The following is a 14,666-nucleotide window of genomic DNA, read 5'->3' on the forward strand; positions in this document are numbered from 1 at the left end:
TACTGGCCAAAGTTGACTGGAAAGGGACATTAGCAGGAAGGACAGCAGAGCAGCAAGGGGTGGCACTTGTGTGAAAAATGAGGGAAGTGTAAGACAGATATATTCCAAATAAGAAATTTTCAAATGGAAGAGGGACATTACCATGGCTGACAAGTGAAGTCAGAGCCAAAGTAAAAGCAAAAGAGTGGGCATACAAGGAAGCCAAAGCAAGTGGGAAGATAGAGGATCAGGAAGCTCAAAAATTTTCAGAAGGAAACTAAGAAGGTCATGAGGAAGGAAAAGATGAATTATGAAAGGAAGCTGGCAACTAATATCAAAGAAGATGCTAAAAGCTTTTCTAAGTATATAAAGGGTAAAAGAGAGTCGAGGATAGATATAGGACCAATAGAAAATGATGCTGGAAATATAGTAATGAGAGACGTAGAGATGGCAGAGGAACTGAATGCATATTTTGCATCAGTCTTCACAATGGAAGACATCTGCAGTATACCAGACATTCAAGAATGTCAGGGAAATGAAGTATGTGCCGTGAAAATTACGACTGAAAAGGTACTCAGGAAGCTTAATGGTCTGAGGGTGGATAAATCTCCTGAACCTGATGGAATGCACCCTTGGGTTCTGAAGGAAGTAGCTGGAGAGATTGCGGAGGCATTAACAATGATCTTTCAAAGATCAATAGATTCTGGCATTGTACCTGATGACTGGAAAATTGCAACTGTTACTCTGCTATTTAAGAAGAGTGGGAGGCAGCTGAAAGGAAACTATAGACCTGTTAGCCTGACATAAGTGGTTGGGAAGTTGTTGGAATCAATTGTTAGGGATGAGATTACGAAGTACCTGGAGGCACATGACAGGATCGGCCAAAGCCAGCATGGTTAAGGAAAGTCCTTCCTGACTAACCTACTGCAATTTTTTGAGGAAATTACAAGCAGGGTAGACAAAGGAGATGCAGTAGATGTGGTGTACTTGGATTTTCAGAAGGCCTTTGACAAGGTGCCGCACATGAGGCTGCTTAACAAGATAAGATCTCACAGAATTGCAGGGGAGTTTTTAGCATGGATGGAGCATTGGCTGATCAGCAGAAAACAGAGTGGGAATAAAGGGATCCTATTCAGGCTGGCTGCCGTTACCAGTGGAATTTTACAGGGGTTAGTGTTGGGACAGCACCTTTTTATGAAGTATGTCCATGATTTGGACTATGGGATTAATGCATTTCTGGCTAAATTTGCTGATGATACAAAGATAGGTGGAGGAAATAGAATGCCTGTAGAGAGATTTAGATAGCTTAGGGGAATGGACAAAGAAGTGGCAAATGAAATACAATATTGGAAAGTGTATGGTCATGCATTTTAGTGAAGAAATAAATGAGAAGGCTATTACTTAGATGGGGAGAGAATTCAAAATGCAGAGATTCAAAGGGACTTAGGAGTCCTTGTGTAGGATACCGTAAAGATTAACCTCCAGGTTGAGTCGGTGGTGAAGAAGGCAAATGAAATGTTGACATTCTTTTCTAGAGGTATAGAATATAAGAGCAAGGATGTGATATCGAGGCTCTATAAGGCACCCATGAGACCACACTTAGAGTATTGTGTGCAGTTTTGGGCTCCTTATTTTAGAAAGGATATTCTGGCATTGGAGAGGGTTCGGAGAAGATTCACGAGAATGATTCCAGGAGTGAAAGGGTTACCATATGAGGAACGTCTTGTAGCTCTTGGGCTGTACTCCCTGGAGTTCAGGAGAATGAGCGGGAGTTTCATAGAAACATTCCGAACGTTAAAAGGCTTGAATAGATTAGATATGGCAAAGTTATTTCCCATGGCAGGGGAGTCCAGGACAAGGGCACACAACCTTAGGATTGAAGGACGTCCATTTAGAACAAGAGATGCGGAGAAATTACTCAAGTCAGGGTGGTAAATCTGTGGAATTTGTTGCCATGAATGGCTGTGGAGGCCAAGTCATTGGGTGCATTTAAGGCAGAGATAGATAGGTTCTTGATTAGCCAGGGCATCAAAGGGTAAGGGGTGAAGGCAGGGGAGTGGGGATGACTGGAAAAATTGGATCAGCCCATGATTGAATGGCGGAGCAGACTTGATGGGCCAAATGACCTACTTCTGCTCCTATATCTTATGGTCTTCTAGTAGGGTGGGTGGGATCTTTCATGATTGTACTGGCCCTTTTCTGCCACCTTTCTGTACACGTCCTTGATGGCAGGTAGGCTGGTGCAGGTGATATGTTGGGCAGTTTTGACTGTGTTGTAGAGTCGCCTTGTCTGCACAATGCTGCTTCCATACCTTGCAGTGATGCAGCTCAGTAGGATGCTGTCCATTGTGCAACCATAGGATGCCATAAGTATAGACATGCATAGCCGCTTCAGAAAGTCGAGTTGTTAGTGAGCTTTCTTGAATCTACAGAATGTGCTTTGGGATCATGAGAGGTTGTGTGAGATGTGCACTCCCAACTATGGAAATTTTTAAAAATATATAAATAAATAATACCAAGAACTTCCTGTAGAGTCCTTGAAAGTGAATCAATAGGTTGTGGAATCAGATCAGAGTTAAAGGAATGAAGTTGTCCTCACTGGTTCAGGAGCCTGATGGTTGAAGGGTAATAACTGTCCTGAACCTGGTAATGTGGGAACTGAGTCTCCTGTACCTATTCCCGATGACAACACGAGAATTGACCATGGGCTAGATGGTGGGGGTTCTTGATGGATGCTGCTTTCTTATGACACTGCTCCTTGTAAGAGTGCCCAGTGGTGGGGAGGGTTTTGCCTGTGATGGACTGGGCTGTAATCACTTTTCTTTATTTGTTGGCTTTTGTGTTCTTGAGCATTGGTGTTTCCATACCTGGCCAGACAATGATCAGCAGATCAGGCAAGCAGTGGGACTGAAGTATAATTGAGGTGGTGCCCATGTACAGCTGTCAGGAGAGAGGTGTCAGTGCTGATGCGTTCCACTTGGGACTGTGTGGCGCAGTGTTCAGGCTGGAGACAGTGCTGACCACAATTCCCACCCCTACTCCCCATTCCAGTGTTTACTCAGCAGAAGACAAACTCTTGTGTGGTTCAAGTCTGGACACTTTTATTACTGGATGGTTGGATCTTACTGATGCCATTATGTTTGTGCTATGGGTGCTTTGTGGTGTGTCTTTATAATATTATTTGCACTTGGCCCCAGAGTAATGCTGGCTCGTTTGACTGTATCCTTGGCTATTCATGCATGATTGAATGACAATTAAACTTGAATTAAGAGGGAGCAGCTCAATGATGGAGCTGCAGTTGCTACCTCACTGCTCTGAGGCCTGGGTTAAAATGTGACCTCCAGTGGTCTCTGTGTGGAATTGCACATCCACCCTCTGACCACATGCTTCTGAATGGTCCTGTCTCCTCCTCCATCCTAAAGACATACCAGGTGGTGGATGAGCTGATGATTGTAAATTGCCCCATGTGTTAGAATTTGAGGGGAATTATTGGGAAAATGAGAAGAATAAAATGGGATTTGTGTAGGGTGAGTATTTGCTTGGTGCAGATTCCATCTGCTGAAAGTTCTGTTTCTGTGATTTATGACTCTTCGACCCTAAGCTGATCTTGGTGCTGCACACTGACTGGGAAGATTGCCTTTAAAGTACAATTTCTTCGAAATTTTCATGGCTGTAAAGTTTGAATTGTGGTCATTTCTGTCATAGAAATACAAGAATATAGAAATAAGAACCAGAGGAGGCTATTCAGACATTTTGACCATACTCAATCATTTGATAAATTCATTTAATAAGTTAAATTTAATCTTCTACCTCTACATTCAACACTTCCTGTACATCCCTTGATCCCTTCCATATCTCAAAATCCATTCACCTTGAATGTCCTCATCCTCAGCAACTCTCCATGATCTGCCCTCTGCAGTCCAGAATTCCGATGATTCACAATGTCTGAGTGAAGAAATGTTTCCACATCACCATAGATGGCTGGACCCTTATTCCAACTCTGTGATCGCAAGTTTGAAACTCTACAGCCAAGAGAATGATTAATTATTTTAATGAGATTGCACTTCTTCTAAACTCTATAGAATATGGGTTAACATACTCAATCTTACCTCATAGGAAAGGCCTACATCCCAGGAATCAATCTTTAAAATCTTAGTTCATCATCTTGGGTAAGAAGACAAAAACTGCTTACAGTAAAGTATACTGTAGCATGGTATAGAACAGGAGCAAGCCCTTTGGTCTACAATACCTATGCTGACCATGATGAAAATCTATTCAATCCCATCTCTCTGCACTGGACTATATCCCTGTGTTGCAGGGGTTCCCAAACTGGAGTCCATAGATCCCTCAGTTAATGGTGAGGCTCCGTGGCATAAAAAGGTTGGGAACTCCTGTTCTATTGTGTACCTTTTCATGTGTTTGTCTAAATGCCCTTTAAACATAACTATTTTAGCTGTTTCTAGCACTTCCCCTGGCAGTGGGCTAAAATCCTTAGTGGGGGGAAAAACTGAAAATAGCCTCTTAAATCTCCTTTAAACCTCCCCCCTTTGCTTTAAACCTATGTTCTTTAATATTTGATATTTCATCCTCTTTTTCTAACACCCCATATTCCTGAATAGTAGGATTATTATGCTTGTCGCCATCTATGCTGATATGGCTATTGTACAATCTAGGAAACTTTCAAAGGCCAAATGTAATACTCGATACCTGTTGGCTCCTATTCTAAAATTCCAAGGCAGAACCATTAGAAGCAGGAACTTCGTTGGGTTTTACCTCAATAATTTCTTTATCTTTTATTAATGCCAACCCCTTTAATTCTTAATAATCCTTATAATGCTCAATGTGCATTTATACCCTTCAGAGTCAAAATATGATCCTGCTGAATGTTTCTACCATTTCATAACTCCAAATTATGATTTCTCCTGTTTCCATAAGTAAGGGATCGACATTTATTTTGCTAAACACGTCTTTTTCTCATACCTATGGAAGCATTTGCATTCCTTCTAAATGTATATATAACAGCAATAACAGCTGATTCATATCCTGATAAGGCACTTCCTGAAGCTTTGGCAGCCTTCAGTTTCCAAACAGAAATGGTTATTAAGTAAAATTTTATATTGAATGAAAAACAAATTGTCATTGTCTGGGAAGGCAGCAAGATCTCCAAGGCTGCTTTTCCTGTATTTACATTCTAAGGTTTTTGTTTCTCAGAAAGTGTAGATGTAGTAGCTGACCCTCTGCTCGAACTGTAATATAGACATTAGCTGAGTCTAATGATAATGTAATGTGTGCTGGAGCCAGTGGTAAGACAGTAAATACCAGGGAAACAAGCAGACCATTCATTTTACTTTTTTTCATGCTGATGCCAAGGCTTACAGCGCTGCCTAAGAATTGGCTCAGGCAGCTGTAAAGTCAGTGCAGAATCCAGGCTAGTACTTTTCCACTCTTTGCATCAGAGCTGAAAGTCCTCTTTCATCACAGTGAAACCTATACATGCTTTCAAATTGTGAGTCCGTCACTGACAGGCTAACACTACTTAATGCTTAACACCAGCAAGGCGAGTTCTGGGGGTGGGTGGTGAGTAATAGTGTTGGCTTAAAATTTAGAATGGAGTCCATCCTGAAGCTCAAGACTGGACAGAATAATGAAACTGATTGTGTAACGTCCTGAGCTTCTGAGTCTGCTAGTTTGTCCAAAGATTCTGATTTATTTCAGTAGCCTTTAGTCCCAATCACACCCCAAATCCCCACCTCCACTCTCAAACCGCACTTATTAGGGGGTGAAATTAAAAGCCAAAGATGTCTTTGAATTGCCAGCTTTTCCTTCTGAATCATAGTATCTCCGTACTATAATATTTTTTGTTTTGTTTAAAAAAAAGCTTGTTTTGCTTAGAGATGTTAACAGGCAACAATAAGGCTGTCTTGTTTGCTGCAGGATGTTATCAATGTACTGAGCTTTAAAGTTTGATATTTCTTCAAACCAGCAAAGCAAACTTCTCTGGCTTTTCAGTAACTTTCTGATTATTGATTATATTCTGATTTATCAGGATAAATTATTATATTTAATTCTGTTTTTCTCTTTAAAGATATGGAATATGAGGAATAAATTAGCCAATATAGCTCATTCATTCAAGGGAGAAATGCTTTTTCAAAAAAAAATGCCAACTATGGTTTCTCTACAGCAGCCAACGCTCCTTTCAAGAAACTGTTGAACTTGAATTAAATTTGGAAAGTGGACTAAATGATTTGGCATTGAGGGTAGCACTTAAAGATAAGTGCCTGTGTAGAATTAGATGCAGGCAGTAATAGCTACCAAATGTTCAAGATAAGCATCTTGCCTTATTGAGCTTTACAGTGGAGAACAGAATAGCCCTACTGCATGAGATAATCACATTGTGTCATAGAGCACTACAGCACAGAAACCAGCCTTTTGGCCCATCTGCTCCATGCTGAACTGTTATTTTGCCAGGCCTCATTGACCTGCACCTGGACCATAGTCTTCCATGTCCCTCCCATCCATGTACCTACCCTAGCTTCTCTTAAATGTTGTAATTGAACCTCCATCCATCACTTCTACTGGCAGCTCGTACCACACTTACACCACCTGCTGAATGAAAAAGTGCCCTCATAACTTTGTAAACCTCTGTCAAATCTCCCTCATTCTTCTATGTTCCAGGGAATAAGGTGGCCAATCTATTCAAGCTCAACCTTTCCCTATAACTCTGGTCCTCAAGTCGCAGCAACAGCCTTATAAATTTATACTGCACTCTTTCAACCTTATCGATATCTTTCCTGTAGATAGGTGAGTAGATCTATGCACTATTCTCCAAATTTGGCCTCACCAATATTTCATCCAACCTCAGCATAAAATCCCAATTCCTATACTCAATAATTTATGAATACCAATGTGCCAAAAGCTCTCTTTATAACATAATCTAACTGTGAAGCCACATGAATTATGGATCTGTATTCCCAGACCCCTTTGTTCTACTGCATTCCCCAGTGCCCTACTGTTCACTGTACAAGCCCATGTACCTACCCTGATTTGTCCTCCCAAAGTGCAATACCTCTCACTTGCACTAAATTCCATCTGCCGTTTTTCAGCCCATTTGGACAACCTTCCCTGTTGTCCACTATGCCCCCAGTCCTGGCATCGTCTGCAAACTTGCTGATCCTGTTTTACCCCATCAGTAAAACAGGTGACAAATAACAAGGACCCAGCATGATACCTACAGCACACCGTTAGTCCCAGAATTGCCATCAGAGGGACAAGCATCTGCCACCACTCTCTGGCTTCTCCCATGAAGCCAATGTTGAATCCAGATGACTACTTCATCCTGAATGTCAAGAGACTGATCCTTCTGGACCAGTCTCCCATGCAGGGCTTCGTTAAAGGTCTTTACGTCCATGTAGACAACGTCCACTCTCTTTTCTTCATCAATGTTCCTGGTAACCTCCTTGGAAAAACTCTTGAAGATTGGTTAGACATGAGATACCACTCACAGTCATATTGACTATCCTGAATCTGGCTCTGTCTGTCCAAATACTTATACATCCTGTCCCTTAGAAAACCTAATAATCTACTCACAATTGGCATCAGACTCGCCAGCCTATAATTTCCCAAGAATGAGGATGTGAACATTGTGAAATTAACAATGAGTTTGCAGCTGCACATTTTATATGTTTCTCCATTTTTTTTAATGTTCTTGTCAATCCATCATTGTTGTATAAAATTCAAACCTACCTCAATATTTCTTTCCTGAAAATAAACTAAATGTATATCAAAAACTCTGTGTATTTTTGAATCTTTTTCATTTGGAAGTACAGCACTGCACACATACCAAAAGACAGAGGAGCAGAGTTAGGCCATTCAGCCCATCAAGTCTGCTCTGCCATTCCATCATGGCTGATCCTGGATCCCACTCAACCCTATACACCTGTCTTCTCGCCATATCCTTTGATGCCCTGACCAATCCGGAAACAATCAACTTCCGTCTTAACTTGGCCTCCATTGCAGTCTGTGGCAGAGCATTCCACAGATTCACTACTCTTTGGCATTAGCAGCGGACCAATCGATTCAAGAGAGAGAGAACTTCACACAGGTCAGGGAGAAGAGTTTAAAAAAGGAGTGTTTTGGAGGGCTCGGCGCATTAGAATAGTGGGTATGACTGCAAAGCCAGTTTTCTGTTCTGGGTGTCAGATGTGGGACATCTAGGAGACTTCCAGCGTCCATAATGGCCACATCTGCACCAGGGCCATCGAGCTGCAGCTCCTTAAAGACCGAGTTTGTGAACTAGAGCTGCAGCTCGATGACCTTCGACTTGTTAGGGAGAGTGAGGAGGTGATAGACAGGAGCCACAGGCAGGTAGTCACCCTGGGGCCATAGGAGCCAGATAAGTGGGTGACCATCAGAAGAGGGAAGGGAGGGTGTCAGGTAGTGGAGAGCTCCTGGAGTGGTGGCTGTCCCCCTTAACAATAAGTACTCCATTTTGAGTGCTGTTGAAGGGGATGACCTACCTGAGGAAAGGAACAGTGGCCGTATCTCTGGCACTGAGTCTGGCCCTGTGGATCAGAAGGGTAGGAAACGGAAGAGGAGGGCAGCAGTAACAGAGGGCTCTGTAGTCAGGGGGACAGATAGGCAATTCTGTGGACGAGAAAAAGAAACAAGGATGGTAGTTTTCCTCCCAAGTGCCAGAGTTTGTGATGTTTCTGAGCACATCCACAGTATCCTGAAATGGGAGGATGAACAGCCAGAGGTCGTGGTACATATTGGTATCAATGGCATAGGTAGAAAAAGGGTGGAGGTCCTGAAAGCAGAATACAGGGAGTTAGGAAGGAAGCTGAGAAGCAGGACCTCAAGGGTAGTAATTTCGGGATTGCTGCCTGTGCCACGCGACAATGAGTATAGGAATAAAATGAGGTAGAGGATGAGGTATGGTTGAAGGATTGGAGCAGGGTCAGGGATTTGGATCATTGGGACCTCTTCTGGGGCAAGTGTGACTTGTACAAAAAGGACAGGTTGCATTTGAATCCAAGGGAGACCAATATCCTGTCAGGGTTTGCTAATGATATTGGGGAGGTTTTAAACTAGATTCGCAGGGGATGGTAACCAAAGTAAAAAGGCAGAGGATGGGGAGGTGGAGCACAGATAGAGACGGCTTGCAGGGAGTTTGTGAGGAAGGACAGGCAGATGTTAGAGCAAAGATGCACTCAGCCTGATGGCTTGATTTGTGTTTATTTTAATGCGAGGAGTATCATGAACAAGGTGGATGAACTTAGATCATGGATCAATATGTGGAACTGTGACGTTGTGGCCATTACAGAGACTTGGATGTCTCAGGAGCAGCAATGGCTGCTGAGTGTGCCAGGCTTTAGATGTTTCAAAAAGAACAGGGGGAGGCAAAAGAGGTGGAGGTGTGGCAAAAGAGGTAGGGATAGTGTTACGGCTGCAGAAAAGGAGGAAGCCATGGAGGGATAGTCTACTGAGTCAATGTGGGTGGAAGTCAGAAACAGGGAAGGGGCAATAACCCTACTGGGTGTTTTTTTTAATAGACTCCGCAATAGTAATGGATATTGAAGAGCAGATAGGGAGGCAGATTCTGGAATGGTGCAATAATAATAGGGTTGTTGTGATGAGAGATTTTAACTTCCCTAACATTGACTGGCACCTCCTCAGAGCAAGGGGTTTAGACAGGGTGGAGTTTGTTAGGTGTGTTCAGGAAGGTTTCCTGACGCAATATGTAGATAAGCCAACAAGAGGAGAGGCTGTACTTGATCTGAGCCTGGTCAGATGTCAGATCTCTCGGTGTGAGAGCATTTTGGAGGTAGTGACCACAACTCTATCTCCTTCACCATAGCACTGGAGAAGAATACAAGCAGACAATTTGGGAAGGCACTTAATTGGGGTAGGGGGAAATACGATGCTATTAGGCAGAAACTTGAGAGCATAATTTGGGAACAGATGTTCTCAGGGAAATGCACGGCAGAAATGTGGCAAATGTTCAGGGAACATTTGCATGGAATTCTGCCTGGGTATGTTCCATTGAGGCAGGGAAAAGATGGTAGGGTTAAAGAACCACGGTGTACAAAGTATGTAGAAAATCTAGTTAAGAAGAAAAGAAAAGCTTACGAAAGGTTCAAGAAACTAGGTACTGTTAGAGCTCCAGAAAATTACAAGGTTGCTAGGAAGGAGCTTAACAGTAGAATTAAAAGAGCTAGAAGGGGCCATGAGAAGGCCTTGGCGGACAGGATTAAGGACAACCCCAAGCCATTCTACAAGTATGTGAAGAGCAAGAGGATAAGACATGAGAGAATAGGACCAACCAGGTGCGATAGTGGAAATGTGTGCATAGAGTTGGAGGAGGTAGCGGATGTACTAAATGAATACTCACCAGGGAAAAAGGCATGGCAGTTGTAGGGATGACTTTCAGTGGACTGAAACGCTTGAGCTATAGACATTAAAAAAGGTGTGCTGAAGCTTTTGAAAAGCATTAAGCTCGATAAGTCACTGGGACTGGATGAGATGTACCTCAGGCTACTGTGGGAAGCGAGGGAGGAGATTGCTGAGCCTCTTGCAATGATCTTTGAGTCATCAATAGGGACAGGAGAAGTACAGGAGGATTGGAGGGTTGCTAATGTTGTTCCCTTGTTCAAGAAAGGGAGTAGAGATAACCCAGGAAATTTATAGAACAGTGACTCTGACTTCAGTGGTAGGCAAGTTGTTGGAGAAGATCCTGAGAGGCAGGATTATGAGCATTTGGAGAGAGATAATCTGATTAGGGATAGTCAGCATGGCTTTGTCAAGGGAAGGTCATGCCTTCGTGCCTGATTGAATTCTTTGAGGATGTAACAAAACACATTGATGAAGGTAGAGCAGTGGATGTAGTGTATATGCATTTTAGTAAGGCATTTGAAAAGGTTCCCCATGCAAAGCTCCTTCAGAAAGTAAGGAGGCATGGGATCCAAGGAGACCTTGCTTTGCGGATCCAGGATTGGCTTGTTCACAGAAGGTGGTTGTAGATGGTTTGTATTCTGCATGGAGGTTGGTGACCAGTGGTGTTCCACAGGGATCTGTTCTGGGAACCCCTACTCTTCATGATTTTTATAAATGACCTGGATGAAGAAGTGGAGGGATGGGCTTGTTAATTTGCTGATGACACCTTTTTTATACCATGGACCCCTACCACCAATGAAAGGGGGTTGTTAACTCCAGAATAGGTACCCTTGCTCTCGAACCACCTGCTGACAGACCTTCCCACTGTCACTGAAATATTGAAGTCCTGATAGGTAGTGGACTAAACACTTTTATGTGAAAACATTTGTCCAAGTACTAACTGTTAGCCCATCTCCTTTGCAGTACTAAAGAATGGCACACTCTTTTGCTGGCATTTTTATCCATAAGCACCACCAGCATTGTTAAACGCCTGAAGTTATGTTTCACAAATAAAACATTCTTTTTGATCCTCAGTTCTTTTCAATAAAGTACTGACAGAGGTATTGTCGGATGTTAACAGGTTAAACCTTTGCTCTGTGCAGAGGGAAAATAAGCCATGCAGGCAATAGGTTATTGAACTCCTCATAGATAATCAGCTGAGAGAAAGTCATACACCTTGTACAGCTTATAATTTTTTTGACCATCAGCATTATGAAAAAGTAACAAGCTTGAATTTTAACCCAAAATAACCCAACCTAATCCCACAACCTGAGTTTTACACTATCAAGTGGCGACAACTATTGGGCCTTGTGTAAGATTGATATTTCAACTTCCTTACAGTTCAAAGATGAAAGTAAATTTATTGTCAAAGTACGTATGTCACCATATACAACCATGAGATTCATTATCTTGCAGGCATTCATAGTAAATTCAAAGGAACAATAAGATCAATGAAAAACTACACGCAACAAAAGATGGCCAAACAACCAAAGTGCAAAAGACAACAAATTGGGCAAATACAAACAGAGGAAAAAATAATACTAAATAAATGATAAATATTGAGAACGTGAGTTGTAAGCCATTGAAGGTGAGTTCATAGGTTGAAGAACTAGCTCAGTGTTGGGATGAGTGAAGTTATCCCCTCTGGTTCAAGAGCCTGATGATTGAGTGGTAATCACTGTTCCTGAACCTGGTGGTGTGGGATCTGAGGCTTCTCTATTTTGCTCCCTCTATTTTGTCATGACCAGTGCGTGGAAAAACTTCATGCTGAGCTGAGCAATATTTGCCCAGTGAGAATAACATGTGCACCCTGAATGTTTTAGTTGAGGTACACCTGAAGCTCTTCTAAGGATAATAAGCCATTCCACTTTAAATGAACTAGCAGTCCTTTTGTGCTTCATGCCCTTTGCTGCTTTGTAATTTGACATAGCGCATCAATAATTTCTTCAATAAAAACAGTATGAATAAGCCAGTTCTAAAATCTGAAGACAAATCATCACAAACGCTCCATTGTCAACACCGTCCTCATCAGAAACCAGAAAAGGAAATGTGATTGTATACGACTGTGAAATACACTTAACATGCTAATGAGGTCGAGGCTGACAACCTGTTGTGCGCAGTTTAAGTTCATTTGTGCACTAGTAGCAAAAGATTTGTGCCTCCTTAGGGAACATTGCTCCTGTAACACCTTCCTGATGGCAGAGGCGAGAAGAGAGCATAGCCTGGATGAGGGGGTCCTTGATAATGGATGCTGCTTTCCTGTGACAGCGCTGCACGTAAATGTGCTCAATGACGGCGATGGCTTTACCCATGACAGCCTGAGCTGCATCCACTTCTTTTTGTATGCTTTTCCATTCAAGGGCATTGTAGTTTCCATACCAGGCCATGATGAAACTAATTATGTAATTAAACCCAAGTATGTAATGTTAGAAAGTTCCACCTGTGTAGAGATGAAAATGAGGTTTACCGAATTTTTTTAAGAATTTGAAAAAAATGCTATGTGTGAGAGAGGTGTGACTGATGCAGACACAGACAAGGAGAGAAATGGAGCAACAATTAGAAGCTGAAGACATGAACTGTTAAGAGTGGGATTAGTAATGAGTATCTTTACCCTACTAACTTGAAAACCTCAGGGTGAAACCCCTGGAGGAGAGACAGTAGCAATAAAAGATTTATTGAAGCTATAGCTATATCATGCAGCAGTTTTAACAAGACAATATCAGCAGAGACCAGTGTCCAAAATCCCTACAGTGTAGTTGGAAATTAGTTCTGTAAAATCATACCAAGGCATTTGGTCAATTTTTTTTTACAAGTTTGTGAATTAACTTTCTGTGGATGATCAGCTCTTTCATCAAATGAACCAAGAAACAAGATGGCGAACCACCCAGGATGATGCCGGGGAATGAAATATGTAATGACACAGATGATTTAATATGGTTGGATGTATAAGTTTATTTTCATTCGAAGAATCCAAATTTGATTTTCTTGCAAGAACTGATTATTTTTGTAAAAACTTTGATAAGTTACTGAATGAGATTTACTTTGTTTAAAAGTTGTGATGTCGGAGATTACAGGTGAAGGGAGATAAACTGTATATATAATTTTTGAATTTGAATTCAAATTTGTGGTATACTGCCTGGAACTGAGACTGAAGTTATCTGCAATACTTAAGAATAGGAATTATATTTGGTTTTCTAACTAACTAGGAATAAGTAAAAAGGAAAGTTTCGTCTGTAGACTTTAAAATAGGGAATAACACTAGATCTAATTTGTTAGATTAGAGTAATAAAGGAATCTCATTGATTCAAATTAAAAGGGAATTTGTTGTGGTTTGGTATCTAAGATTTGGAACCTAAACAGAATATTGGAATTTTGAATTGTTCTTTCTCATATAAGTATCCTGTTGTTTTTTAACTTATAAACAAAACTTATCTCCAGACCTATGTGGTTTCTATTTACTGCCTCCTTCTGATACCTAGAATCTTCTGATGGCCTACTAGCACCTAGTGTAGTACTGTGTAATTTGATTTTCTCAGAGTGCGGTGATGTCACACGTGATAAGAGGGGTGCTACACAGGTGTTACATTTAGAAGTTTGTCACATGCTGAATCTTCACAAACCCCTAAGGAAGTAAAGGCTTTGGTGTGCTTTCCCTGTAATGGCAGTTACATAGTGGTGGGCCCAGGGCAGATCCTCTGAAATGATAGCACCAAGGAATTTGAAATAGCTGACCCTCTCTACCTCTGATCCTCTGAGGACTGCCTCATGGACCTTGGATTTCCTCCTCCTGCAGTCAATAATCAGCTCTAAGGTTTTGCTGACATTAAGTGAGAGGTGGTAGTTGTGGCACCACTCAGCCAGATTTTCAATCTCCCTCCTATATAATAATTTATCTGTAAATTTGATTCAGCCAACAACAGTAGTGTCATCAGCAAACTTAAATATGGCATTAGCTTCCTGATTTAAGTTAGTTCACCCTGTAATATGATTGAACATTCTTAGAAATGGATTAACTTAGATAGTAGTGTGCTTTGCCAAACCGCTGACCTCTTTGTCTTCTCCAGCTGTGTGCCGCTATCCTCTGGGGATGTCAGGTGGGCAAATCCATGATGAAGATATCACAGCTTCCAGCCAATGGTATGACTCTACAGCAGCCAAGCATGGCAGGTGAGTGGATGTTCTGATATTTGCTCAAGGCCATGGCTCATATGGGGTGAGGCTTGTACATCAAGACTTTGCTTTTAAGTCTCTTGGTT

At 41.8% G+C, this 14,666-nt stretch overlaps 1 protein-coding gene across 2 annotated transcripts in view; it reads left to right on the forward strand.

The window, feature by feature from the left end:
- Positions 1-14,666, forward strand: part of ddr2a (discoidin domain receptor tyrosine kinase 2a) — a 154,096-nt gene that overhangs the window by 102,231 nt on the left and 37,199 nt on the right. For both annotated transcript variants that reach the window (XM_072274220.1, XM_072274219.1), the window contains one exon: positions 14,475-14,577. In XM_072274220.1, coding sequence (XP_072130321.1) covers positions 14,475-14,577 — 103 coding nt within the window. The remainder of the gene's footprint in view (positions 1-14,474; positions 14,578-14,666) is intronic.

This window comes from Mobula birostris, chromosome 12, assembly GCF_030028105.1.
Source record: "Mobula birostris isolate sMobBir1 chromosome 12, sMobBir1.hap1, whole genome shotgun sequence".
Lineage (NCBI taxonomy): Eukaryota > Metazoa > Chordata > Chondrichthyes > Myliobatiformes > Myliobatidae > Mobula > Mobula birostris.